The sequence below is a fragment of the Sprattus sprattus genome, assembly GCF_963457725.1.
Source record: "Sprattus sprattus genome assembly, chromosome: 11".
Lineage (NCBI taxonomy): Eukaryota > Metazoa > Chordata > Actinopteri > Clupeiformes > Clupeidae > Sprattus > Sprattus sprattus.
The window spans coordinates 9,974,330-9,999,224 of record NC_137909.1 but is presented as its reverse complement, the minus strand read 5'-3'; the positions used below and the strand labels follow the sequence as shown (position 1 = coordinate 9,999,224).

At 45.1% G+C, this 24,895-nt stretch overlaps 1 protein-coding gene across 3 annotated transcripts; it reads left to right on the top strand.

Annotated features, from left to right (window-relative positions):
* Positions 1-383: 383 nt before the first annotated feature.
* Positions 384-23,453, top strand: naa25 (N-alpha-acetyltransferase 25, NatB auxiliary subunit). Of its 3 annotated transcripts, none has more exons than XM_080848238.1 (24): positions 384-453; positions 2,527-2,612; positions 2,985-3,123; positions 3,251-3,369; positions 5,428-5,502; positions 5,609-5,716; positions 6,696-6,774; positions 7,055-7,166; positions 7,354-7,443; positions 7,678-7,850; positions 10,806-10,918; positions 11,383-11,596; positions 11,884-11,973; positions 12,184-12,364; positions 13,072-13,171; positions 14,000-14,151; positions 17,491-17,616; positions 18,906-19,149; positions 19,512-19,638; positions 19,760-19,825; positions 19,933-20,030; positions 20,436-20,546; positions 21,169-21,309; positions 21,611-23,453. In XM_080848238.1, exons 1-24 carry the CDS (start codon positions 396-398, stop codon positions 21,731-21,733), a joined length of 2,925 nt encoding a protein of 974 aa, XP_080704364.1. In that variant the 5' UTR covers positions 384-395; the 3' UTR covers positions 21,734-23,453. The 3 variants fall into 3 exon arrangements, 2 of the variants coding, with proteins under 2 accessions (XP_080704364.1, XP_080704363.1); XM_080848237.1 differs by having other exon boundaries at positions 395-453; positions 21,172-21,309; XR_013968837.1 differs by lacking the exons at positions 19,512-19,638; positions 21,169-21,309; positions 21,611-23,453 and having other exon boundaries at positions 395-453.
* Positions 23,454-24,895: the final 1,442 nt, after the last annotated feature.

The following is a 24,895-nucleotide window of genomic DNA, read 5'->3' as shown; positions in this document are numbered from 1 at the left end:
TGTTTACTTCGGATCATTACGTGAACTAATCTGTTAATCCCTGGCTAAAACTGGTGTTTCTCCAAATAGTTTCACAAAACAGGATCAACATTTTTGGATAGCGTTTTGACCCCTTTCCATAGACAGAGCGCGCCTCCTTATGGTAAAACTAAACGACCGAACGCAATCGTTTAATCTGCCCTTAAAGTTGAGGTTGAGGTATTTTCCATCTGAATATTTTTTATAAATGTTTCAGGGGTATATTTGATTAAATAATTACTGTTAAAAAGCGCTAATACTCTGCCCAGCGCTGTACTTGTGATGTCTGTGAAGGAAAAGCAATCGCCCTGGACCTTTTTCTTTCCGGATTGCTTTGTAATGCGCACGCGCAAAATATAATCCTGGTAACCTCCAACATGGCGGCGAGGGGCCATGTGCAAGACCCTAACGACCGGAGACTCAGACCAATTTACGGTACGTGATCATTATTTGCTGCAAGTATAGATCCCCCTCTGTAGGTGTTGAGGTTTGGTACGCAGTGTCGAGGTGGTTCCCGTGCAGGTAGTTTTGAACAGAGTCTATCGATGATATTAAAGGCCCCTATAGAAGAGCCTCGGACTTGCTTACTCCGCAAAGCCGGGTGACAGTGCCCCTCAGGATTCCTATTTGTGTTTCAAGGGCTTCATTGATGTCCCCTCATTTCACTGTACGTGATGCATTGCTGTCATGTCCTTAACTATATGTATGTATATAGGTGGAGGTGGTCTCTGTGTAGTAGTTACGGTAGATGCATAGTGGTGTTCTACCTGTACTGTAACTGGAGATTTGATAGCTTTCAAAATAAGATGAGGAAAGTGTTAACTAGCCATTGTAGGGCAGGCTAACAAGTTAGCCCTTGGCGACAGTTGTGCAAACGTGTGTAACGTTCCCTTAAGATTTGGGCTATACCTAAAATATAATTATTAATGAAAATACGCTAACCAAAGCATTCACTTATAAATTTGAAGCAGCAGCTTTTGCTAACTAGCTAGCCGGCTATAAGTTAGCTTTTGATAGCATGCTAGCTAGATGATTTGGTTTCTGCATATAGTTTTTCTATAATTAACCTACCCGAAACGATAGGTAGCCAGCTACATTCCTGGAAAGGCTAGCTGCTGAGCTTATCTGAGGGCTAGCCACAAGAGTTCTTGACAGCAGCTGCTTGTCATCTATGCAGTTGTGAGCAATGGCGGTAGCATAGGCTCAACAGCCTGGTTCATTCAGTGTGCGTTCCGCCCAGGTGAAATGCAAATGTATTCGTATGCAGAGAAACGCGAAATAATAATTCATGTCGAGACATGACTGCTGTGTTGAAAAGGAATTCGATAAGGAATTGCGTGTTTATAAATGGCATAAATTGGTAACGGCAAGATTATCAGAGTAAAGGAAAAGGCATGAAACATGACCTATGATGTATCTGGAGTGGTAGCATGGGAACGAAACCTCACGGGCGAGGCTCTTGACTGAGTTTGTGTTAATGCAGTGTTGCCTGTAGCTGGTGTGGACAGAGTTAGACGGGAGCATGGTGGCAGTATGGGGGGGTGTACAGAAGAGACTTCATCTCCAGTTTGAACCCTAATCAGCCAGCCCTCCGCAGTTGGTCAATCACGCAGAGATGCTGAGAGGGTGTTTCTGCTGCCGGGATGGTGATTCCTGTGTCATGCTTTCCTTCTGCCCCCCCCCCCCCCCCCCCCTCTCTCTCATGTTCCTGCGTGATTGATCAGTTCTGTTTTTTAAGGTTCGATTCCAGCTCTGTCCTCTGATGATTATGATATAGACCTATTCTAGCGTTCCAGTATGGCTTGAAAATACCTTGCTGAGGGCACTTCCCGTTCTACAAGTGTTTCCGACCTGAACCATTTCCCCAAGGGAGACAATCCCATGTAAACCGTTGTGCGCAGGTTTAAGTCAGATTAGAGCACAGGTGTACAATGGTAAAACTAAATATGACAGGCTAACAAAATATAACACAGCGCAACATGCCAGCTGTAAACACCTGATAAGACTAGTGTGCCTTTATAATGTCATGGGTTGAATAGATGAACTTGTGATGTGATATTCAGAGCTGTAATAAATGAATACCTAACCATGTAAATAAACAAATTGCTGTCAACTGCGTTGTGTTGTGCCTTTTGACAAATTCAGCAAATTGCTCATCACGGTCCTTCAGCTGTCCATGCAGTGTGTGCATTTAAACTCCCATGTTGTCCTGTAAATGGGAAACAAATGTGGTGGCTCCAATCAAGCCATAAACAATTACAGCCAAACTTTAGGAGCACGGAATTTGATTGGCATATTTAGCACAAATATCAACAGCTGGGACAGCCAAGAGAGGCTCAGCTCAAGCTTACTAAAGTGTCTTTTAAGCAAGAGCAAACCTTAACTTGGCTTAGTACCTTAGCTTAGAACACTGGGGAAACACCTTGGAAAATGTAGGTACATCTTAGTGTATATGTGGTAAAGAAGAGCGCACGTGCAAAGATGTGAAGCTCTCTCTTTTTCCCCCAGATTATCTTGACAATGGCAATAACAAGATGGCGATCCAGCAGGCAGACAAGTTGCTCAAGAAGCACAAGGACTTGCACTGTGCCAAGGTACACACAACACACCAAACACACTCCTGTTTTTGCACAGAGACAGTTGTCTAACCATAACATGTATGGTGGGCAACACCCCGTCACACCCACATCCAACCCTCCTATACCATATAATGCCCAATCCTCCTATACCATTTAAAGTCCAACCCTCCTATACCATATCACCATGAGTACAGCCCCAATAGACCTATGTACCATGCCACAAGACTACTACCCACATACACACACACACACACACACACACACACACATTGATTAGTGTGAGTTATGTGTGTGTGTTGTAAGAGAGAGAGGGAGAGAGAAATCTGTGCAGGTTTTTGAACTGGACGTATGGTGGAATGAGATTTGCTTGTGTGTGTGTTGCTGTAGGTCCTGAAGGCGATTGGCCTGCAGCGGACAGGCAGACAAGATGAGGCATTCTCATTGGCTCAGGAGGTCGCCGTCCTGGAGCCCACTGACGACAACTCGCTACAGGCCCTCACCATACTCTACAGAGAGATGCATCGCCGTAAGACATTACTATATGCTCTTCCTGATATAGGTGTGTGTACATACTCGTGAGCGTTGTCACTTCTAGCTAACTGAAATTGTGTGTTTGTGTGTGTGTGTGTGTGTGTGTGTGTTTGTGCGCACAGCTGAGCTTGTAACTAAGCTGTATGAATCTGCCGTGAAGAAGGTTCCTAGCAGTGAGGAGTATCATTCCCATCTCTTCATGGCATATGCTCGCGTAGGGGAGTACAAGAAGATGCAACAGGTCAGTGTCTCTCTCTCTCTCCCTCATGCACACACACACACACCTAGCATAAATGACAGCCTAGCTGGAAGGTTGATGCAGCAGGTCAGTCTCCATCTCTCCCTCTATCTCTATATCTTTCTATCTCCCTCACTCTGTCTCTCTTCCACACACACGCATACACACACGCATGCACGCACGCACACACAGGAGGACAGGCCTGGAGTGCTGCACACCTGAGGGCCTAGAAGGAAGGCCTATGCGAGGGCTGAATGTTGGCAGGCCTGCGTAACATGACTTCAGGAGTCTCGCCAGCTCTGGTTTGCCGCTGAGGCCGCTGATTCTGCTTTAAAGGTGTAGTCCTTGATCGTAACCCATTACACTTGTCGTCAAATTCAGCAAATTACTTCTCAAGTTCTAGTTTGTGGGCTAAAAAAAACTCCAGTGGTCGTGCACGGCCCTGGCTCTGTAAATGGGAAACAAAAGAAGTGGCACCGAGCGTGCTGTACACTATTCCAGTCAATCAAAAAACATTGAGGACATGTGTGTATTTGATTTGAGGTTGAACTCAAATATCACCAACCAGTGTTTCCCCTAGGTTTACAGCTTAGGGGAGGGGGACGGCGGGATGCGCTGCGGCGGCGGACACAAACACTTAAATGAATTATGATGTTCATGTGTTTCTTTTAATGACAGCAGTCAATATAACATCTTACAGTAACAGTATGCAACAATTATACTTCAGGATTAGGGGTTAGGATAAGCAGTTTTACTTAAAAAGTAAGTATAATTTTACATGTTTTATGGTAAAGGAAACCTTAAATTACTTATTTTGTGATCTGGCGCTATATTTATAAAAAAAAAAAATCACAATTATCTTGAGCTTCCAGGGGGGGCGGGCGGGGCCGTTGGGGGGGCGGGGCGCCACCCTAATATCATTGTAGGGGAAACACTGCCAACCTTTCGCGAGGATGGAGTAGGGGAATGCATGGATTATCGAATATATGGATAATCATTTGCTCTATTACTATTTGAACACGAGTATCCCTTGAACACGAGTATCCCTTTTCGGTTATTCTGTACATGCACACAATCATGGGAGGTCATGAGAAAATATGAGATACTTCAGCAAATACTTCCTCTGTTCATTTGTGGAGAAGGACACTTACAACAATGTATTTGTGGAATGAGATCTCACCATAGACTAATCCTATGTATACAAACATTTCGGCAAGTAGTCTACTGGTAGAAAATTGACCATCTTCTTTGTTTTTGGGGAAACAGCAGGCTAGTAATGTTGCCCAGTGTTAGCAGCAAGGTAGCAGTTTAGCCACATAGCAACAGATCTCTAGACATGGTAATAGCAAAGAGTTGTGCCATCAGCTGTAATATTAATAAGAAACCAAATCCCAATGCGAAATGTTATGCTTTATCTAAGTATAGAGGCTGTCGAAAAGTGAAATTGCCACGGTAGCATAGCCAAGACAGTCGGTGTCTGTAAGGAATTTTAGGATGGGTGTTGTCTGATGGACGCAGCTGTATGGTCAGCTTGGGGAGAAAATGTGTATGGTCATTTTGGGGAGAAAATAGATCTCAAAGTGACTAGTTATCCTGATGATGGGAATATATTTTGTAGTCTGTGACTGCTACAGTTGATATCGACATTATGGGAAAATGGTAAGGTTGTTCTCATTAAAGTCTATGGGAGCCATAGACTGTCTGTGACCAGCCTCCGGTGCCACAATGCGGAAGTATTGGTCTTCACACACTCACAACAAAAGGTTGTAGGCCTATTGCTTTCTCAATACATTTTCCATTTACTGTAGCCAGCCCCAAATAACCGAATAACCGTTTGTGGATACTCGAACATCCAAAATGGTTAATATGCACACCTTTATGATCGAGGACTGTGCCTTTAAAAGGACAGAGGGCTGGTTAGACAATTAGATTTCTGATTGAGGTTTTAACTTTGATTAATCATCAGCTTTTTTATTGCGATTGTTGTTTTTGGCTGGTGTTGGGTGTTGTGTTCATGGCGGGTTGCGTGTGCTGTTAATGGACCTTTGTCTTTGTTTGCAGGCAGGAATGGCTCTCTACAAGATTGTTCCCAAGAATCCCTACTATTTCTGGTCTGTTATGAGCCTACTTATGCAGGTGGGTAGCTGCCACACACACATGCATGTGCAAACTCAAGCTCATGCACACACACACAATCTGTCTATATGAGTTTATATCTGTGTGTGTGTGTGTTTGTTTTCAGGCCATCTCTGCTCAGGATGAGAAGTTGGCCCAGACCATGTTCCTGCCTCTGGCAGAGCGGATGGTGGAGAAGATGGTGAAGGAGGAGAAGATTGAGGCAGAGGCAGAGGTGAGAAGTGTGTGTGTGTGTGTGTCTATATATAGTGTGCACTCGACTTTAAAAATATATCTTCTGGTTTAGGTTATAGGTTAGGTTATGTTTCCATATTGGGATTTGTTGTGAACATGATACTGGAAAGTCCATTGTGTTTGCATCAACCCAAACTGATCTGTTGAAGTATTAATTTCAGCACTGAAATAAATGTGGTAATTTAAATTGGCATTCTAAACACATTGACGGATGACCAAAGATGAGATGCTAACGCTAGGTCCGGGCTAGCCTTTAAACTAGTATTACTTCTACTTTACTACTACTACTACTACTATAACTGAGAAAAAGGGAATTGTTTCTTAAACAGGGTTGTGGATAACGCTAAGAGAGTGGATAGCTCCTCCCTGTAGCGTTGTGTTTCCTCAGATTTGGACATTGAAACAGGCATAAGAATCATTTAAGTAGTACAGTAGACAAGTCCCTTACTTAACTTCTGGATGGCGTTAGTTATTTGCCCCGTATATTAGGCCTGTAGTACTCAACTATAATATCTTAAGCCTGCTAACAAATGTAAATGTATTATTCGTCATGAATATTCAACCGTATGAGATTTCATCAGTAGCGCTACTTATTCAGTGGCTGAGGTTGAGTTTGGGCTTTTAGGGAGGGGTGAAACAACCACTATAAAGGAAATGAATGTGCCTTACACACAACAAAACAAGGGCTTAATGGCTAAATGGAATGCGCCTATTTATTGTTATATCTCGATTTCATTGTTTTCCTAATTGTTGGAAGCCATAATTGTAATTTTTATTGAAATTCAATTCAATTCATTTCACAACCGTAGAGTGTGTGTGTGTGTGTGTGTGTGTGTACGAGGTGTGTATGCCAAGACTGACTCAGAGGTTTGTTGGGACAGGATGTTACTGAGGTTTGTGGGGACAGGCTGTTACTAAGGTGTGTGTGTGTGTGTGTGTGTGTGTGTGTGTGCGCGCAGGTGCAGCTGTACTTCATGATTCTGGAGCGGTTGGGGAAGTGTGTGGAGGCATTAGAGGTGCTGCGTGGACCACTAGGAGGTGAGGGGCGGAGTCAGCTCTGACTGACATGTCTGTGTAACCAATCTGAGGACTTTGTGTTGGAGACATGAGTTGTCAATCCCATACCGATCAATAGAAACTCTCTGACCCTTCAACCTTTTGTGCTGAAATGTACTGAAAAAATGTACTGCCGACTGCTGAAACGTGTGCATTTACCAAGAACTAAATGTCAGTGTGTGTGTGTGTGTGTGTGTGTGTGTGTGTGTGTGTGTGTGTGTGTGTGTGTGTGCGCGCTTGTGTGCGCACTTTTACGTTTCAGATAAGCTGACCAGTGAACTGCAGTCTAGAGAGAATAAGTGTATGCTGCTCTACCGCCGTTTGGAGCGATGGCCTGAGTGCAACGCCCTCTCGCATAAACTACTGCTCAAGAAGTAAGACCACACACACACACACACACATACACTCTCTCTCTCTCTGTCTCTCACACTTTCTCTCTCTCTCTCTCGCATATATACACATGGTCTCACTCACTCTCTCTCACTGGGAGAGATGATGGTAACTTCCTGCTTATCTCTCACTTCCTCATCACCTTTGCTCTCTATCTCTCCTCTTCTATAGTCCTGATGATTGGCAGTTCTATCTGTTGTACTTCGACTCCCTCTTCCAACTGATGGACCAGAGCTGGACCCCCCCGTCTGAAGGAGAGCAGTACGTCACACACACACACACACACACACACACACACACACACACAGCATCGTCAGGCATGTTGACAAGAAAAGAGGCTCACTCACCCACCGACCCACACACCATATACCCTACACGTATACCATTAATTATAGTGTGAATTAAAGCTTTAGGTGTGTGTGTGTGTGTGTGTGTGTGTGTGTGTGTGTGTGTGTGTGTGTGTGTGTGTGTGTGTGTGTGTGTGTGTGTGTGTAGCTGTCCTGAGGGTGAGGTGCAGACCTCTGTGGCCCAGGCGGTGTGTTTTGTGGAGGACTGCGTACGTGGGGAGGACAACAAGGAGCAGCGCCCACTGAGAGGGCCCTACCTGTCTCGCCTAGAACTCATCCGACGACTCCGAGAGAGAGGACTACCAGAGGCCTCACAGCTGGGTAAAGCACGCACGCACGCTGCCACGGCACACCCTTTACACAACCCTACCGATCAAACTCTCCTAGAAACTCATCATATGTCTAGCAGATCCCATTGCAGTCACAAATTGTGTACCTTTTTATCATTTTCCATCATCACTTGCCTGTTATCCATCTTTGTGCTGTACTAGTTGTTAAGTTTGAGATCTATGTATGTTGCAGTGTCTAGCGCTAGTAGTATTTAAACCTACTACATAGCCTACATTACACATACACAAGCCCACATATAATAGAAGATCAACAAAATCAGCTCAGACTGTCCAAACACATCACACAACACACCGAGCTCGATTTCAACAGTCAATAAGGTTGCCAACATGTGGCATAGGCCATGAAACATCACCAGGTCCAGAAATCCATAACGTTGCAAAACATCTTTCACATGGTTAATATTAAACGAAGGCTATAACCTATACACTCACCACTCCAAAAAATATTTTAAATAATCCTACCTACAGTTGAAGTCTTTGATTGGGGGTTGCGTTGAATTTCCTAAGAAGGCGATCCCTCCATTCTCCTGTAAATTTTCTGGTCAGGTCATTCTCGACACCAGCCTGATCAGGTTCGCTTTTCGTCCGTGCAACATGCTGCGTCGGTGCTCACTGAACACATTTTTTAATGTTGAGAAACTATTCTCACACATGGCAGTTGATGCCCCGAATGTCAGCGCATGTTTAAACTCACTCAGAACCACAGGCATCGCACTCAACACATCTTTATGGCTGGAGGCAAGTTGGCTTAATGTCACTTTCTCGCAATCCAGGCTCTTCACAAAGTGAATGGTCTTGGTTAAATCCAGCAATGGTTTAACTTTTTCAGGATTTAGAAAATCATCACTGCCAGGGTCTAAAGCTCTCAGGGCTTTCATGTAGTTATGATTGCGTTCGCTGAAACACGCATCCATTTCACTAAGAACCGAATCAATTATGCCAAAAAACAGTCTTTTACATTCCTGCTCAATGTTTTGTTCTTATTGCCCAAGACTCTCCTCCACCACGTCATTTTGAAGTGCCTTGGGTGTCTGGCGCTGCCGTTTTGGGGGTGCGGGTTGAAAATCACTGAAGCTCTCAGTCCAAATCTTCTCAAATTCTTCGTCAGATCTCATATTTTGCAGGCAGTCAGAGGCACATTTAATGAGCTGTACCGCAGTGATTAGGTCAGTATCCTCAGCTTTCAGTAGTTTGTTCGGTGGGTCCATCAGCCCCAAAACTTTGTTGATCACACGCGCGAGGAACTTGAAAGTTGGTTCTGTTGCAGCCTTGTGAAGGCCTGCGCCCTCGATCTTCACATCAGCGCTTACCCTTGTTTTCCCAATGTCTGTCAAGAACTCCACAATTGTCGTGTGCGATTTCTGAATGACAGACACGGTGTCAAAGTGCCCAGTCCACCGTTGATCCAGTAGTCTTTTAAGCCTCTCTCCTTTGTACCGCGCAGCCACTGTAGGTTTTTTCAGGAATTTGTACAGCGAATCACAAACGTCAAAAAAGTCAGTTACTGCGTTCTCTGTTGACAGAGCATGAACGATCACTAAGTGGAGTTGATGATTGAAACAATGAATATAGGGGATCTCTCTGTGTAGCCTATTTTGAATCCGTTTCTGCATGCCCCCTTCCCTCCCTGACATCACACTGGCCCCGTCGTAACACTGACTAAGTATCTTGCTTGCGTCCAGACCAACTCTTAAGAACTCGTCAAGTACCAAATCAGTGAGTGACTGAGCATCACACTTGTCTGTGGTCAACATTGAAAGCAGTCGCTCTTTAACGGTGCATTCATGGTCCACATAACGAATGATAACAGAGACATTCTCCTGCCCAGTTGGATCCTTCGTTCCATCAACCTTGATGGTAAACCACGACTCTCCTATATCCTTCACTATCTCCTCAGTTATCATAGTAGCCATCAGTTCGATTATTTCATTTTGTATGTCGTGTGAGGTATAAGTGGCGTTTTTTGGAATGGTGCTAAATACCTGTGCAAACTCTTTATTCCGCCTCAAAGTGCGATCAAATAAGGACAGAAAATGTCCACATCCACTTTCCTTCCTGCTGTCGATAGAATCAATAGACCCCCTCAATGGCAGTTTGTTTGAAACAAGGAATTCGATTATGTCAACAATTCCAGATATATAAATGTGGTTTCGGGACAGCTGAGCAGAATTTACCAGTGTTGAAATTTCGTTCCCTGTTGAACGTCGCAACTTTTTTTCTTTCCAAGCAACCAAGCATGTCAGATGCTCTTTGCTGTTAGCATGTCTGCTGAACCCTTTAGCCTTGTCTGTGGCATGTTTCCAATTGCTAAAGCCTGAAGTAGTGAATGCGGAATCACTGCCTCCAAATTTCCTACATGGAAAACAAAATGCAGTCTTTCTCAATGGAATATTCGAGCCAAACTCTCTCTCTGTACCAATAGGCTGAAAATGACCGATAATCATTTCTGCTCCATAGCTTTTTTGGGAACTGTTTAAGCGATGGCTGAGCGGGACACACTTCACCGAGGTCGCTTGGTGGAAGCGTCACATTACCCACACTCTCAGCTCTTCTCAACGGCTCGTCTGAGTCATCCTTGTCTCTTGTGGTGGCTGATGTGCTGGGCCCTGGGTCCTTCTCCACAGTGTGTTTTGAGACAATCCATTTTCTGATGTCCATTTTAAAGTAGGATACAGACTAGCTACTAGCTAACACTCTCCCGGAAAAAATGTTAGCCTGTGCAGTGTGCACAACAAGAGTAACAATGTGCAACACAACAATCGAACGTTATGACGGCTCGCTCCCGCTGACTGAGACAACCAATCAGATTTGAACAGCCCTAACCCCAACCCCCCCCCCCCCCCCCCCCCTCCCGTGGCGCCGGGCCTGGTGTGTAGTGCAGTTTAGCAATGGTAAAGTTATATGCTATTCTTCATTTGTCCTGCAGGGGACCCTCTGGAACTCATGGTGCAGTTCTTTGTGAAGTTTGGAGATAAACCATGCTGTATCACCGACCTGAAAATCTTCCTGGACCTGCTGCAGCCAGACGAACATGTGCAGGTGAGATTATACCAGGCCAACTGGTTAAGGGTGGGCATTGCCAGAGAGGAGACGGTACAATCTATCATGATATTTGTGTCACAATACGATAGTCAGGTTAATTCTGTGATGCGTTGCAGTTTATTTCTCCCATATATATCTTGTTTGGTATACTGGGAGTGGGAGTAGACTAACTGGTAACAATGAGATTAGACCAGACTAGTATACACAGGTGAGATTAGATCTGACCAGCATGTGTAGGTGAGAATACACCAGACCATCTGGGAGATACAGACCACACTAGCATGCATCAGAATAAGCGCAGAAGTCCCCTCTCAACAGCTGATGGTGAATATGATTCACTCAGTCACTCTCTCTCTCTCACACACACACACTCACTCTCTCTCTCTCTCTCTCTCTCCCCATCTCATTCGTTCTTCTCTCCTTACATTGTCTCTTTCTCTCACTACCCAACCCCCCTCTAGTTCGCCAATCGGCTGATGGAGGGTGTACCTCTAGGCTCAGGCGAGGAGGGCAGAGTCGGTGCCGGGTTGCCAGGCGATACGCGCGCACTGCAGCGCCACCTGTGTGTGACTCAGCTAAGCCGCGCTCTGGGCCTGCATCACGCACTCGACACAGACGGCAAGTTGCAGCTCATCGTGCAACTCAAAGCCCACTACCAGCACGGCCTACAGTTTGGTAAGACAACTACATTCTCACACACACACACACACACACACACACACACATACTCTCTCGCACTCTCACTCACATGCACACAAACTCACACATGGACCTGTACTACTCAGAGCCCACTACCAGCCTATATTTTGGTGAGACACAATAACACAGACCAGTCCTGCTCATTAAACAACTTGGAGCCGACTACTAACTACTGACTACTACTACTACAGTTTGAAAGACAACTAAACACGCTTGTGTGTGTGTGTGTGTGTGTGTGTGTGTGTGTGTCTCTCTCTCTCCAGGGAAGTCGTGTTTGAAGACGGAGCTGCAGTACTCGGATATGTACTGCCTCATGGCTGCACACGTATACATAGACCTGTGGATGGAGACTGGTGAGGCCTCTCTCTCTCTCTTTCGCTCTCTTGGCCTGGCTTTTGTCCTTCCAGTACCTCATGTGGGATGTATACAGTCAGTGTGTCATTTCTAAGTGTGTTTGTGTGATAGTTACCTCTCTAAATTAATTCTTACAGAGGGGACAGGGTAAACGGCACACACAAAGACTATGTATAATGTGCCGCGGTGTTTGTGTGTGTGTTACTTAGGGGATGAAGCGATGCTGTGGCAAAGTGTGTGTGTGCTGGAGGAGGGTCTGACCCACAGCTCATCTAACGCCCAGTTCAAGCTGCTGCTGCTGCTGCTCTTCTGCCGCATGGGAGCCTTTGAGCCAGTGGTGGACCTGTACACAAGCCTGGACGCCAAACACGTCCAGCACGATACGATAGGGTATGACCCACACATAGACACACACACACACACCCACACATAGACACACACACACAGACACACCCAGGAGCCTTTGAGCCAGTGGTGGACCTGTACACAAGCCTGGACGCCAAACACGTCCAGCACGATGCGATAGGGTATGACACACACATAGACACACACACACAAGGAGACACACACACACACACACACATAGACACACACACACACACACAGACACACCTAGGAACCTTTGAGCCAGTGGTGGACCTGTACACAAGCCTGGACGCCAAACACGTCCAGCACGATACGATAGGGTATGACACACACATAGACACACACACATAGACACACACACACAGACACACCCAGGAGCCTTTGAGCCAGTGGTGGACCTGCACACAAGCCTGGACTCCAAACACTTCCAGCACGATACGATAGGGTATGACACACACATTCACACACACACATTCACACACACACACACACACACACACACACACACGACGCTCTGACCCAGTGGTAGACCTCTACACCATCCTTGACGTCAAACACGCTCATCATGACATGATCAGGTACAACCCACACGCACTCATAGTACCCTTTGAGTGTCCAGCACGGTAGATAGGTTCAAAGTCACGCACTGACACACAGACATGGTAAGAAGCATTTATCTCTAAATGTGTGTGTGTGTATGCCTGTCTTATAGCTTCTCCTGTGTTTTACAGGTACCTCCTGACGCGCTATGCAGAGGCTCTGGGCCAGTTTGCGGCCGCCTCCCAGTCCTGTAACTTCTCCCTCAGGTTTTTCCACTCTAACCAGAAAGATGTGAGCCTGCCTCCTCACCCTAACCCCTGCGCACACACACACACACAGACACATACACACACTCATTTACTTAGACATTTTTCCTCACCCAGACACACTCACCTGACTCGCACTTAACATCACAAACACCCACACTTACACTCACCTGCTGGTCTCAAGTTTATCACTCGCACTCATACACACACACACACACACACACACACATTATATACAGTGTTGTACCTGAACGTGTTCATTGAACGAAAGTTCATGAACTCGTTCATAACTTTGGTGAACGTGAACTGAACGTTCTGTATTATTGCCTGATGAACGATACTGTGAACGCGTTCATTCTGGTGTCTGTGAACGGCACGTTCACTCTTTAAAATTTCGTTCAATAAAGTGCCAGATTTCTAGAGACTTCCAGGCGAAAAAGACATGTAGAGATTTCGATTTTTTTTTTTAGCACGCAACATATTGAAAAAAAGAACTGAACTATCATTTTTTGGAGCTGTTAACTTAGTTGTGAACTATGAACTGAACTAGTTCATGTAGAAAGTGAACTTTCCCAACACTGATTATATACATAATACACATACAAATTATACAATATACACACACACAAATGCACACTCTAATAAATGTACTTCCAAATGCTGTGTAAAAGAGTTCTTGTTTTTCCTGTCGACCTGTAGATTTGTGTTTCATATAGTGTGTGTGTGTGTGTGTGTGTGTGTATGTGTGTGTGTGTGTGTGTGTGTGTGTGTGTGTGTGTGTGTGTGTGTGTGTGTGTGTGTGTGTGTGTGTGTGTGTGTGTGTGTGTGTTTGGGCTTTTGTGGATGTTCGTAGACCTCAGAGTACATCATCCAGGCATATAAGTATGGAGCGTTTGAGAAGATTCCGGAGTTTATTGCGTTTCGGACGCGTCTGAACCACTCGCTGCACTTTGCTCAGGTGCGCACGGAGCGCATGCTGCTGGACCTCTTCCTGGAGGCCGACATGTGAGTCTCTGACCACACCCACACGCACCTGACCACACCCACACATCCCTGACCCCACCCACATATCCCTGACCACACCCACGTGTTCCTGACCACAACCCTCTCCCAGGGTCAGAGCTCTACCAGATAGCTGCTCTCTGATTTCTGACCCCCAACTTCTACCTGACCATTCCCTCACTGACCCCTCCCTCTAAGAAGCCTCTGCCAGAGTCATATAGAGCTGTCCCCGCCTAAGTCAAATTTGCCTGACAATCACATGTTTCATGGCTAAAACTTGTGTCAAATATTTTGTTGAAATTCTGAAAAAAAAAAAAATCTGAACATTCTGAAAAAACGTTTACATCTAATTGAGGTGCAATACAGTTGCTATAGTTGTTCAAACTTCTTGTATTGTTGCATTGACTAACTCCTTCCTCTGTAAGCCCACTCATCTACCTGGCTCCTCCCTCTCTAACACTTCCCCTCATCCTGATCAGCTGTATGCTTAAGGCCGATTTAGGGTCGTTTTAGACGCAGAGACGTAAGCACGTAAGATACATAACCCCCCCTTGCGCGGTAAATTATCCCCCCTTACGTGCTTAAGTGCGTCGCCCAAAATTCCTGACTATGCGACTAAAACACTACGGCCCTACGCAGCTCGCAAAGTCTGTGATTGGCCGGCTACCACAGCCTTTCACAGAGTCTCACGTTTCCGGGTTAATGGCATACTACAGTCTTTTTTTAGACCCAGACATTTTTTTAAATCATGAATACCCTGCAGACCGTCTCACAAGCCTTTTCTTATGGATTAGGAACAAACATAACAGAAGAGGTCCGAAGACATGAACTCCTTTACAAATACTCTTTAAACTCTTATAAGGACGCTCAAATTACCTCAAATGTATGGAGAGAATATCCCATTCTCACCCGCGATTGTTTGGAGAGAATGTGGTAATTCACGAACAAATAGGTACTTTCATATTCATTTTCCGCCACTTGTGAGTCATAGGGATGACTCACAATGACTCACAAATAGGTACTTTCATATTCATTTTCCGCCACTTGTGAGTCATAGGGATATCTTTCATTGAGTTCATATTGACGTGAATCAATCAATTGCACCCGCGATTTTGATAGAATGAGCCCGGTCTGCTCATATACAAAAGTTAACATTAACCTGCCGTTACCTTGTGGCCAGCACCATTGTAGTTACAAGCATTGACAACATGATAAGATTCTCTCGCCGTTTACCACCTCATCTTTGAATAATGTAACTCATAAACACATCGTTTTAAAGCCTGTCGCAGTCATTAAAAGATGTGTCAACAGGGTTTTTCCTGGGTCAAAATGGCTCTTCGGTGCACCCCCAAAAAAATTGCGCGCTATGCGCGCACAGTCTGTCTTACCTATCACCGTATTAGCAGGCATCAAAGTCTTTTTTTTCCCTTTTCTCACATTTCATAAATAATGGAGGCTATGCTTGAGGTTATCATTTTGCTTCCACTTTAAATCAAAATAGATAGAGGCTAATATATTGACAATAGTCCAAGCCCCATGGTGCTATCATGTATGGTTCAAAGATTATCAAGGTTTACCTCATATACATATGCAAACTACTGAAATCTATATCAATAGAATCTAGGACTAACCAGTGGTCAGTAATGGAGCGCCATGAATATTGAAACCGTCGACTGATGAAGTCAGGTTGCATACGCAGGTTGAGTAATTAAGTGATTGGCAGCTGGCCGCTCTGTCCATTCGCGCACCTCACAGTTGCGTATAGATCAGACTTATCAACTCGATTACTATTTATCAAAACAGAACGAGGGCTCGGCTGTAACCTACTTGAAACATACTATTCAGAACATATTCGCTGACATGCATTGCATACGTGATGATATGCTTACAATTCTGCTTAAAACAAAGTGACGGTGTTTTAGAATAATATTTATGCCATATACAATAAGTGACTATGTAAACACCACTTATTAATGTTATAGTAAACAAACCTATTAACACCCAAGCTATTAAAAAGGTGACAAACAGTTATAAACCTTGATAGATAGAAAAATCTTTAATCAATCAATTTTACATATTTCAGTAGCGGTGGGTGTGTAGATTACGACAAGTAACTTGTTTGGATTTCAACTGAAACGTGTTTTCGGTTTTATCCCGGACCCGTTGTGTAGTAGACCAACACGCAAAATTAGCTGATACACGAGGTATTGTGTATCAAGATCCAATCGTGATTTACCTGTGGTACGTGTGGTGTATGGAGATTAGAAAAACATTACCGATATGACCAAGTATGATCTCTATCAGAATCCGTAATCTCTCGTGAACATCTCCTAACTCGGTCGTCAGCTGTCGTCCCTGTGATAAGCGGGTAAACCTCAATTTAAAGAGGGAGAGAGGTATCGGTGTCGGTTGAAAACTGAATGACTCAGCTCAGTTCGTTCCATGAGTTTGTACACACAGAAATAAATGGCTGTCTAGTACACTTAATTACGTTCTACAACTGTAATGTTTTGCACACATACAATTTAAATACCCCTTTTGGGGTGGAGCGTATGTTGTTTAAAATCCGTTATCCTTTTTGACACTGAAATCAATATTAAGTAACGTGTACCAACGCGTAGGTGTTCATAGGTCGTGGGTGCTAATAGGTCGGACAACATTTTTAACTAACATCTTCTCTGGCAACTTTGAGAAGCCTCTGTTCAATGATTGGCTGAGGGGGTGGGAGGCGGGATCTGCTGCTGCTGTCTTGAATTCAACGTGAGGGCTCAAAACACCGTTAAACTGAATTGGAATACAGGTTTTTTTTAATCGCAGACTCTTTTTTTATGCTTTAGGTGCTCGGGATTTTTCATAGGCGCTCGGGATTACGGTTTAGGCGCGCGCCGAAATTTTCTCTATGCAGGAAAAACCCTGGTCAATAAGCGAACTTTTGCGTCATGTGATCTGTCTTTTTCGCCACTGGTACTGAATTGCCAACATTTGTATTTTGTGTAACACATGTATTCATAACATCAAGCCTTTCGCCCACTTCACTTTCATGCTCCGGTAAGTTTTTTTCCTTTGTCCTGCTGCAATAAATACGCTTACTTAACTCAAAATAAATCTACAGTTCTGGCGTCAATTTGCTTTGCAACACGGCTCAAAAGCCTTGCAACACGGCTCTGCGTCTAAAACAAACCTTAAATCAAAACTTGTCTAAAACAAGTTCCTTGTGTAAATTACGTGCTTACGGCTCTGCGTCTAAAACGACCCTAAATTGGCCTTTAGTCAGGACAGCACCTAAGTATTTTCTGTAGTGGTTTAATGTGCGTGTGTGTGTCGTGTTGTGTTCCTGCCTAGCTCGTCGTCTTTAGAGGACAGTGTAAAGGCGATGGCATTAATTCCAGAGGAGGACGACATCCCCTGGGACTGCATGAGGGACAACAGGGACCTGACGGTGATGACCAGCTGGGACCCACCTGACCGGTAGGCATACACACACACACACACACACACACACACAGACATGCATACAGTGTAACCGTGACACTCACAGTAATGATCGCATTTGAGCCGTGACACGACAAAATCGGTCCAGTTGGTCAAAAAAAACTCAAATAAGTTTTAAAGGTAAAGGCCTGGTATTTAGCAGACGCTTTTACCCAAAGTGACACAGTCACCTTGCAGTGGTTGGGGATCCAACCCGACTAACCACAGCACCACCACACGAAACAGGTGTGACGTTTTATTTTTCTTGGTATATCATTTTATTGGAAACTCTAAATCTAGTTATTTGTGAACTGTGTGATTTGTAAACTAAACTGAAATGAATGAATATTCCTGTCATTCAGTTGTTTGCACACAGTTAAATGAATGAATGAACCACATGAATAACACATCAAAAAATAGTTTCAAATGGTTAATGTCTGGACAATTTACTTTAAGGTTTAGAAATACAAAAAGTTAAAGAATCATTAGATCTGTTGTAGTCCTACTTAACTTATTCAGGGACTGAAATTATATTAAAGTTGGAAAGTCACTTCATATGAATAGCTAACTGAATGTCTACTCATTAACTGAAATATGTAAAATATAGGAGTCGTCCTCTACGCTGTCCAAAGATATAAGTTGCAAATTATGTAGCTCCATCTTTACCCCTTTCAGTTCAATGAGGTCCGCTCTGCTCTCTGCAATCAGAGTGGTTTCTTTGTTAGGATTTTGCTCCATAAGCGAGATGGATATGCTACCAGAATAAGCTATCGCTAACAAAAATTACCAAAAACGTTTAACTGCTGGCTGAGACGCATACAAAAAAATTGTGAGATGGTTTGAGTGCTAATAATGTTATTGATACTTTTCTCATTGTACACCACATTCATTTCCTGAAACCTGAAGAATCTCGTTGGCAAATCAAAGAGCTCCATTATTTGTTCCGTTATTTGATGCATACTTATTTCAATTCATCATATCATAATTGCAACACAATTTTTGTTGTGACAGACCCCATTTGTAGACTGTTGGTGATCTCCAAAGGCACTAGCTAAAGCTAACATTCTGCAAGCTAGAAGCTCAAGCTAACATTGTACATGCTGTACATGTCATTTTCCAGGCTAAGATTAATGTTATACAGCTGGAATGTTTGCAGGCCACAGGGTAATGCTAGCATGTACTTCTATCAGGATGGCAACTTGCAAGCATACTTCTTGTTGTCATCAAATGTGATGAGGTAGGAGCTGACCATTTGTGTATGTGTGTGCGTGTGTGTGTGCGTGCAGGCATCTGACAGAGGCACACAGAAAGCAGTCTGTGGAAGAGGAAATCATATGGCTGAAGGTGCGCTCCCTAACATTACGCTTGATTGGCTGCCTAGCACTGTTGAGCCCAGCCCCTCCCCCACAGAACTCTGGGAAGACCAATGAGAATGGAGTGGCCTCAAAACCTACCACCTTGCACAAACTTCTCCCGCAGCTAGAGACTGCCCTTCAAGAAGCAGTGGATTTCACAAAAACACACACAAAGGTACGCAAACACATCCAAGGGAAATGAATGGCAGGCTGTATGTTAGACAAACTTTGTGTGAGTGTTTCAGCCATAGCCAGAGTTGGGTCCTCTGCATTCATAATTGTGTGTTTGCAAGATTGATCATTACACTGTGTGTGTGTGTGTGTGTGTGTGTGGGGGTGGGGGGGTATGTATGCATGTATGTATGTATGTGTCAGCCGTAGCCAGTGTTGGGTCCTCTGCCTACATGATCATTTGTTTGCATGATTGATCATTACAGTGTGTGTGTGTGTGTCAGCCGTAGCCAGTGTTGGGTGCTCTGCCTACATGACTGTGTCTTTGCATGATTGATCATTACACTGTGTGTGTGTGTGTTTCAGACATACCCTTTGTTTGGCCCCCCCCATACACGGTTGAGTGTGGCTCTGCAAACAGGCTGCTGTTCCTGTCAGCTCTCTGCCCTGCGGCTCGTGCCCCCTCTCCTGGAGATGGACAGCGCTGGCCTAGGTGACACACACACACACACACACTCACACATGCACCACACACACTCAGCCACACGCATACACACACATGCCCATCATCACAGCCACTTGTAATTTGGAGTGTGTGTGTGTTTCTGCATCAGATGATTCATCGGAGGCACAGGTTAAGATGTCCAAGAGCTTCAAAGCCCTACTGCAGCAGTTGCAGGGTGAGTTCCTTCATCTTACATGGACTTCTATGAAACTGATGAGCTGTGATGGCTCCATAGGTGTGTCCTCTCCTTCCTGACGGTCTGCTCTGCTCTCCTCTTGGCAGACATCCTGTCCAAATGTAAAGGAGATCTGGTAGTGATGAGGGACGAGCAATGCAATACTCACCCCAGCCTCCTGGAGGCGCTAGTGCTCTTTGTAGAGGTAAGATCCTAGATCCACTGGCTCTTTTCTCCTCTGTCCGTGTTTGTGTAACCTCTCCCCTCTCAGATGGTGTGTTTGTATGAATGGGTGTGTGTGTGTGTGTGTGTGTGTGTGTGTGTGTGTGTGTGTGTGTGTGTGTGTGTGTGTGTGTGTGTGTCTCTCTCTATATGTGTGTGTGTTTGTGTGTGTGTTACAAATTGGTACATATAGCAACTCTATGTGAAACCACACCTGTCTGTGACCATTTACTGCTTATCTCAGTCGTGTGGTATTGTTGGTGGCGGCGGTGTGTGTTTGTAACTGCTTGTCTCTCTCCTAGAGTGTGTGTGTGCGGTGTGTGTGGTGTTATGGGTGATGGCGTTCTGTGAGTGAGTGTGTGTTCATAACTGCTTGTCTCTTTCCCAGACGGTGTGTGTGGTCGTGTGGGTGGTGGCGTTCTGTGCGGGAGTCTTGCGGCCCATGAAGGTCAGCGCTCAGAAGAAGAAGAAAAAGAAAAAGGAGAGCAGCATTTCTACGGTGAGAACACAGGCATAAGGGCAGGTACACACACACACACACACACACACACACACACACACACACTGTCCTCGCCACACATGCATACACACAGGTCTTGGAGTATGTATTGTCCATTCTTAGTGTGAGGAGATTTGAAAGAGTTTGCAGTGTGGATGCTGAATGGGTTATGCATGTGTTCCTAAGGGCGTGTATCGTAGCAAAAACTCAGCCCCTCCTCACTGCCAGATTGTGGCACACGTCATGTTTGGAACATGTACAGTATGTGTGTGTGTGTGTGTTTGTGTGTGTGGTGTGTGTGTGTGTGTGTGTGTGTGTGTGTGTACCTGCCCTTATGCCTGTGTGTGTGTGTGTGTGTGTGTGTGTGTGTGTGTGTGTGTGTGTGTGTCTGTGTGTGTGTACCTGCCCTTATGCCTGTGTTCTGTGTGTGTGTGTGTGTGTGTGTGTGTGTGTGTGTGTGTGTGTGTGTGCGCGTGCCTGTGCACTCAGTTATATTGTGTGTCTTTCATGAGGGTGTGAGTGTTTGTTGAAGCCAGGTGTCTGTATGTGTTTTTTGTTTTCTCTAAGTGATTGCTGTCCTGTACTTATTGTGTGTGTGTGTGTGTGTGTGTGTGTGTGGTAGCAGCCTGTTGTAGTGTGTAGTTTTCTGGAGCTGGTTGGAGGTGTGCAGACGGTGATGTCACAGGCACTAGAGCACCTTAAGGAACAGGAGATTCGTATCACCACTCTCAAGCTTGGAAGTCTATCGCTGGACGAGTCAGAGGTTTGTGTGTGTGTGTGTGTGTGTGTGTGTGTTAGAGACAGGAAAATTCTTGTCTAGTGGCATTAGTTGTGTGCTGCTATATGAGGTTCAGCGGATAGCGGATATGCCCATATGGCTGAAATTTCACATTTGTCCGCTAGATGGCAGTAGCTCTACTCTCCAAGTATTAACCACTAAAGCTGAAAGGCGCCTGACTGACCCGCACTGTGCCTGATATCTGTGGTGTTTCTAACACTCTATCCTGTGTGTGTATGTGTGTGTGTGTGTGTGTGTGTGTGTGTGTGTTTGTGCCTGTGTGCAGGAGGATTGCTCCATTATGAAGACTGTGTTTGGGAAGGTTCAGAGCAGCTACCTGCGTTCCATGTCTGAGCTTGGTGAGCTGCTGAGGAAGAGGATGGACATGCTGAAGGCTCTGAAGATCTGAGCGTGTGCTACACAGTGCCCCCCCCCCCCAGACAACATGGCACTGTGTCCTGCCCCAACCCCCCCCCCCACCCTAACCCCCCCCCCCAGACCTCCGCTGCTTACCGTACATACATCTAACTTTAAACCATTAGGACTGAATACCCCTGTGTCTCATGTTCACGCTGTTCATACAGGCACTTACACACATACACACACACAAGCACACACCTGTAGTCTCCGACATGGGAGGAGTGGCATTGGTGCCCTTGTGTGGTGTGACAGAAGGAACGGTCATTATAAGAAATCTAATAGATTATTGAGTATGCTTAGAGCTTTGCTGTATACTGTCCACAGAGAAGTTTTTTTTAAAGTTAATAATGAATGTCCACCTGTTTGACCTGAACACTCAAAGCCCAACCAGCCCCACCTGTGTCCCCAGACGTCTGGCTCTCGTCTGGGCGTCAGGATATTCTCGGGAATGTCTGGCTCTCCTAGGGAACGTCAGGCTGTCGCCTGGCTGCATGTCGAGCCTCTGGCACTACCTAAAATGCTGTGCAATGCTGTTGCAGCTGTTTGGCGCCCCCTACAGACAAACACAAGGGGAGCTAAGAGGAAAGCGGAGAGACTGCATTAGGCTGCTCTGTGTCACATAACCATTGATACCCAACACACACACACACACATGCACATATATACACATGCATGAACACATAAACTAAATTATTCACATGAGCACATACACCCACATTGACATGCATATCGACACACATGTCAATACATACATAAACACTCTCACACCTACACATTCTGAAGAGTGTTGAATGTGACGTGAGCAGGATAGGTGGGGCGTCACTCACCACCTGGGGTCACAGTTTACCTGCCTAATCTGCCTTCTCTGAAGACTCTGAATGCTGCCAACACTCAAATCAGCACAATAAGGCTTGAGATGCAGACAGCCCCTCCCAACAACAACAACAACAACAACAACAACAACAACAGCAGTCTGTCCAATCACCTCACCCGCACACCCAAGTGGCCTGTCCAATCATGTGACCGGAACACCTGAGCTGGCAGAGGTCAGCACTCAGCAGGTGTATCATGGGTTAAGAGGACCTTGAGGGTGTGTGGGGGAGGGGGCAGAGGTGGTGCTAGCTGTCTGCAGGCTGAAACCAGGCTTGTCTAAGGAGAACTCCTCCCCCCCCCTCCCCCTCTTGCCCTGAAACCCACAATGCATTTCACTACCCAGAATCACCACTCATTTTTTTTCCATGTAAATGTATACCAAAAAAGGCTTCTGAAGCTTGCCAACACGTTAGGAACTCTCTGTAAACAGCAGAAGGCGCTGGTGTGCAGGCTCTAGGAGACCCTTCGGGGTCACGAGCCGTGTAGCTTTGGCTTCGTCTGTCAGTGTGTTGCAGCCACCAGAGACTCTTGAGTGGGAGCTATGTAGCGTTAGCGTCCTCTGTTTTTCAATGATGGGACAAGGGAGATACTCCGGACAGAGGCTTGTGAACAGTCATGTTAACCTCCAATCAGAACCTTTGGTGAATGGGGTCCGGTTGTGTGCTAAACCAAGACACAAACGTTGGTGGACTGAAGAACAGTGATGACTTTAAGAGATGCTAAATGGTTGACAATCTGTTCATCTCATTGCATATTTGTTTCCGTTGTGATAAAAAATGGAAGAAGAAACAAAAAACACTGGAATGTCACAAGGAGTTTTTTTTTTTTTTTAATAAAATTTGAAAATAAAATGAACGTGACGGGTGGATTTATTATTATGGCTGGGAGCAGGTGCACAGAGAGCAGAGCAGATGTGGACGTCCACAGCTGCAGATACCCAGGTGTGCCCATGTGGACGTCCACAGCTGCAGTTACCCAGGTGTGCTCATGTGGACGTCCACAGCTGCAGATACCCAGGTGTGCTCATGTGGACGTCCTCAGCTGCAGATACTCAGGTGTGATCAGCTGACAGGGTCGGCTGCAGACACATCCGAGATGAGATCGTTCTCGGCTGTGGATGTTCTCATCTCCAGATTTTCTCAGGCGTGGTTGCTCTGGTGTTCTCATCTGCACCCCTGCACGTAGTCTGCTGGAAAAGTGGGTTGTGCCTTGCTATAGAGTGTGGGTGTGTGGTTTGTACTGTTTTTGATAATAGTCCAAGTGGAGTCTGCACACTGAGAAGGGAATGGGTATCTGACCGTACTGTTGAGGAAAGTTGGAATAATGGGTGATCAGGAAAGATTGTGTGTGTGTGTGTGTTTGCCAAGAGACGGAGAGTGTGTGTGTGTGTGTGTGTGTGTCTGGCATGAGTGTGTGTTGATGTATGCTCAAATGAGTGATTCATCTGTGTATTACATGTGGATTCAGAAATTAACATCTCTGTAAATCAACTTGAAGCACTCCCATTGTGATGGAGGCACTCTCTAGTAACACTTGGTAAAGTGTGATTTTATAGCTAATACTGCATAATGTAGATAATCTTGACTGCCTTGAAGGAATTTTATGTGTGTGTTGTCTGTATGGTGGGGAATGTTGTGTGTGTGTTTGTGTGTGTAATATGTGGCTGTTGAATCTGTATTTTGTGTGTGTGTGTTTGTCTGGTGTTTTGTGTTTAGTCATTTGGTTTATGAACCCTGGGTTTTGCCCAGCTGGTGAAGAGGGAACTAGGAGGCATAACCTCAAGTACATCCTCCTCCTTCCAGTGTGTAGCTCGTGACTCGGGGAAAGTGCATCAAGTGTGTGCGTTTGTGTGCACATGTGTCCATGTGTGTGTGACTGAGTGAATGCAGGGATTATTTGATTTTATTTTCCTAGACCTCAGCACAGTTAACATTCTCTGAAGTGCTGCAGAAGAGTGGAGCGGTTGCGGTCACAGGTCTGACAGGCAGAGGGAGAGTGTTCGTATTTTTAAAAATGTATTTATTTAATGAAGTTGGCAGAGGGGATGTTCACACTGGACCTTGTGACAGGCCAGTCGGACTCTTGCATAAAGTCTTTCCTATCTGATGTTGTGCTGGTCTTAGACATGCGTCACCCTTATGTGAGATCACCCACACACCACTTCCCCACACAGTCAACAAATACACACAGACACACACACTTTTAACACAAACACATCTATGCTTTTACACACACATAGCACACATATTATATATATATATATATATATATATATACT